General features: G+C 41.1%; 1 protein-coding gene across 1 annotated transcript in view; it reads left to right on the plus strand.

Moving 5' to 3' along the window:
• Positions 1 to 4,561, plus strand: part of LOC138004945 (ATP-binding cassette sub-family C member 4-like) — a 14,078-nt gene extending 9,517 nt beyond the window's left edge. The window contains exons 5-6 of the mRNA XM_068851239.1: positions 1 to 87; positions 2,581 to 4,561. The exon at positions 1 to 87 is cut by the window's left edge and continues 47 nt beyond it. Of these exons, the coding sequence (XP_068707340.1) occupies positions 1 to 87; positions 2,581 to 3,368 (875 nt within the window). The 3' untranslated portion in view covers positions 3,369 to 4,561. The remainder of the gene's footprint in view (positions 88 to 2,580) is intronic.

Consider the following 4,561-nt stretch of genomic DNA (forward strand, 5'->3'; position numbering starts at 1 on the left):
ATCAATGGTTAGCGCTCAGATACCTGGCTGTTACATCAATGTTTATGTGCATTGCTACTGTAACTGGTCTTTTTACAAGTGAAATCGGTAAGTTTAGTCTAGAATTAAAGCAAATTCAGATGGAATCTCATGCGGTTAAGGTCTTTTAACTGACAGGCCCCATAAGGTATAGCCTCCACCCGAGTCGATTCAGCTATGGTGCAGAGCAGGGCTGGCGCGGTGGCTGGCCCAGGTTCATTTCCCAGATTTGGCGTCATATGTGGGTTGAGTTTGTAAATGTAAATGCAAATGCTTTATTTATAGTGGAAGTGCACTTAGCTATCAAGCTATTGTAGTTCACAGGCGCTCCACTTTTAATAATCAGGAAGAAACAATTCTAACTTAACAGAAACATGATTATAAGAACCTCAACTAGCAGGAGGCAGCCAGTTGGCTAATATTTACAAGGCGGAGAGTTGAATCCTGGACAACTGGAACCAAATCCAAACCAGGGGCCCGTTTCTCGAAAGTCCCGAAATTTTTCGGGCCCGAAAAGCCATTTTTGAAACTGCCAACCGCTTATTTTGGAAAAAGAAACTGTGGTGCTCCGTCGGTGGGGAAGTAGTATATAAAAATTTTGGTTTTATCAACGGAGTTGATAATGTAAATTGGCCACCGTACAGAGATTCTAAAAGCTGACGATTCGCTCTGACGAAGGGCTAACCCTCGAAACGTCAGCTTTTAGAACCTCTGTACGGTGGCCAATTTACATTATCAACTCCGTTGATAAAACCAAAATTTTTGCTTATTTTGGAAAGCCGATCTTTTAACATGTTTTTACGGTAACAAAAATAAAAAGGATGTGAAGTTTAACGACTTAAATCCACTAAGGAATTGGAAGGAATTAAGGAATTGTGACACCCGAAAATGACCCGTAACGTTTCGGGACTTTCGAGAAACGGGCCCCTAATTAAGCTCCGAACGGGATTTAAACCCGGGTCAATCGCATTCAAACCCAGCGCTCTAACCGCTGGAGCACGCGGCCTCAGAGTTTGTTGGTTGTCTCTGCTCAGAGAAGTTTTTCTCCAGGACTCCGGTTTTCCTCTTTCCTCGAAAATCAATGTTTCTTTTCAGTTTATTTGACTGAGTTACCTTAATAACTGTAGTACCTGGGTGGGTGTACCACTCATAAAGCCATTATTAGCCTTTTCCTAACCGAGTACAAGGACCGTACTGGGCAATATTGGCCCAAGGTCGTAGCAGAGGGAGATCCGTACGAAAACGACCAAGGGTCAATTTACCGTAGTATGATCCCGAGCAACTTAGGGTCGGGAGGGAGGGTAGTAAGTTGTTTATTATATGAAACTGTGGTACTGAGTCGGTGGGAATGTGAAACAGGAAAATTTGGTTTTATCACACGTGTTGATAAAAGTCGAATTACCACCGTAAACGATATGGAAAACTGACGTTTCGAGCGTTAGCCCTTCGTCAGAGCGAATAGAGGAATTGTGGGTGTTGTTGGTTTTTGTGAGGGTGTGGAGGAGCTTTGCCATTAGTGGAAATACGGTAACATGAATTTGTGAATCGATCCCGGCCGAATCACTGACCGAATCACTGACCACATCTCTGCAAATGTCATCTATTGCATAACCTGCACACTGATTAAGAAGACCTACATAGGCGAAACAGGGAGAAGATTGGCGGACATCTTTTGCGAACACCTACTACGAGATGTAGAAAGAAACGACTGAGTTGCATCAAAACCAGTTGTGCACCATTTTTCACTCCCACGACAACATGACAATTTGCGGCCTATCCTAACACCACGGGAACACAGAAAGCCGCAAAAATCTGGGAAAAAAAATCTTTCAACTAGGTACACTCCATCCTCACGGAATCAATGAACGCCTCTCATTCCACTAATTTATTCACAAATTCATGTTACCGTATTTCCACCAATGGCAAAGCTCCTCCACACCTTCATAAAAACCAACAACATCCACAGTTCCTCTTCTCGCTCTGACGAAGGGCTAACGCTCGAAACGTCAGCTTTCCAAATTGTTTACGGTGGTAATTCAACCTATATCAACACGTTTGATAAAACGAAATTTTCCCGTTTATTATATGGCACGGTTTCTTTGAGCGATCGGACACTTAGTGAAGGTTTGTAATCTTCTTCAATCACCGAACTTTGAACAGAGAAAAATTAAATTCCGCCTTTAAGAAACTTTTTAAGTTTTGCTCAACTTGAATTTCCCGGGAGGGAGACGAATTACGGATAAGGAGCGTTTTCATGGTAATGGTCCGTACTGTAAAATCCCGACCGAAAACCAGCTAATTAGAGTGTTCCATTTAGCCTGTGAATTTCTTGCCATATAATATTATTCATTATTATTGATGATCCCTCAATAGGTTTACAACCAACACGAAGTCTGAAAATCACGTGACCTACATATCATTAATTAGATCATATTAATTAATCATTGTTTCTCAAATAAATTTATTTCCAGAAGATTTGAATCTCCCAAGTGTTGAAAGGCTGCTTTTAGGCTAGATGATGTTTGAAATTCTTATAGCAATGCGTTTCTTTCTCTTCTCCAGCTCTGGTGGCGTTGTCGTTGACATATCATAGACAGTTGGTGAAAGGAATCACTTCAATTCCTCTTCTCTTGGGCGATATTCGTCTTGGCATGTCGTCGGTTATGCGACTCTTAAATTACTATGACATCCTGCCTGAAGTTGGTTACGAAAGAGACACCAAACCACCCGAAAATTGGCCGAGCAAAGGCGCAGTGAGAATCCGCGAAGATTCAGAGATGACCTTGGACATAGGAGCCGGAGAAAAGATCTGTATAGTGAAGAAAAAAGATGGGAAGAAAGCTTCATTTGTCTCCAAAATGCTGCTGTTAAACGACTCACTTGTTGAGGTGACAGTTGATAAAATGCCATTGAAATTGTTTAGACCTTTGGAAGCTCGGAAAGTGTTTAGCGTGGTGGAACAGAAGCTATTCTTATTTACGGCATCACTCAGAACCAATCTTGATCCCGAGGGAATTCACCAGGATGGAGACTTATGGTTTGCGTTGAAGACTGTTAGGTTGAAAGACTACGTAGAAGAACTTCCAAAACAATTGGATCATGTCTTAAAACACTCATCCCTGTTTTCAGTTTCTCAACAAATGCTGTTAAGTCTTGCTCGAGCCCTCTTGCAGAAAAGGAGAATTATAATCTTTGACGAATTCACGTCAAGGGTTGACTACTACACGACTCGGATAATTCGCGATGCCGTAAACCAACAGCTACAAGATTGCACGGTCATAACAATCGCTTATGCACCAGTCAGTCCTGACACGACTTCGTATCAAGACCGTGTTGTTATTATGGAGTGAAGAGAAGGGCAACAGACACTCCAAGATCGCTGCTTGTGCGAAAGGATATTAGGCTGCCTAGTTATGTTGATTTTTGAAACTCTTCTTTTCTGCAGGTCTTCATATCCCCTACCACATACATAGCTTAGGACCAGGTCCTAAATTCGAAGAGGCTAAAAATGGCGGGAAACGGTGAAGAACTTGGTTGCCCCTTACCAATCTCTCACTCGGCTCAACGATATAATTTTTGCCTGCTGTACTGTAAAACTACCCTGGTTACCAGAGGAATTTTTATTTCAAGGTCGGAGAGAACGATCAGCGATTCCGGACGAAAAAAAAAATGCCTCTGGTCGCACGAGAAATTTTTTCGTCCTCGAACGTTGATTTGGAATGGCTAAACGTTCTCTCCGACCTTGAAAAAAAAAATCCTCTGGCACCCATGGTACTGTAAACCGCGATCGTTCTACATTTAAACTTCAGACTTCAGCACGAATTGCATTTGTACTCCAACAAATTACTTCAAAGTGGGATTTTTTAATTCTGGACTTAACTAACCAGTACCAGGAGCTTATGAAATGTTTTAGAACAAAACCCTTTCCTATGCTTAATTATTTTTAGTATAAATACACAGGTGATTATACAAGATCGCGCGCTCTCATTGGCTCGCTATCTCGGATTATCAGCCGATAATCACCTCGACGGGACAAAATGGCTGCCAGTAGTCGTTTTGCCACTGTAAGTGGAGATGATTTCGCGTTGAAATGTTTTGTTTTCTCTTTTTTGAAATAATCACCTGTGTATTTATACTAAAACAATTATTCGCCTCAGGCTCAGTGAATATCGGTGAATATTCACCTCGACTTCGTTTCGGTGAATATTCACCGATAATCACTTCGCCTTCGGCGAATAATTGTTAAATAATGTGCCATCTTGAAATATGATTTAATTAAGCGCCTCTGAAAAAAAGAAAATACCAACAGAGATCGTTTCAAATAGGATATGTCAGTTTTTGCTAGACTGAGCTCTGTATTTTTCACTTTTACCTTAAAATAGTGTAATAAAATGTTGTCTTCAAGGTTAAATTAGAGGCCTTCAATTATTATTCATGATCTGATGAAAAGGGAAATGGGAACGATTGGGATTATTTGGGATGAAAAATGACCAGAGAATGAACCTCGAAGCGTAAGTCTAATAATAAATTTGAAAATGATTTG

This window comes from Montipora foliosa, chromosome 6, assembly GCF_036669935.1.
Source record: "Montipora foliosa isolate CH-2021 chromosome 6, ASM3666993v2, whole genome shotgun sequence".
NCBI lineage: Eukaryota > Metazoa > Cnidaria > Anthozoa > Scleractinia > Acroporidae > Montipora > Montipora foliosa.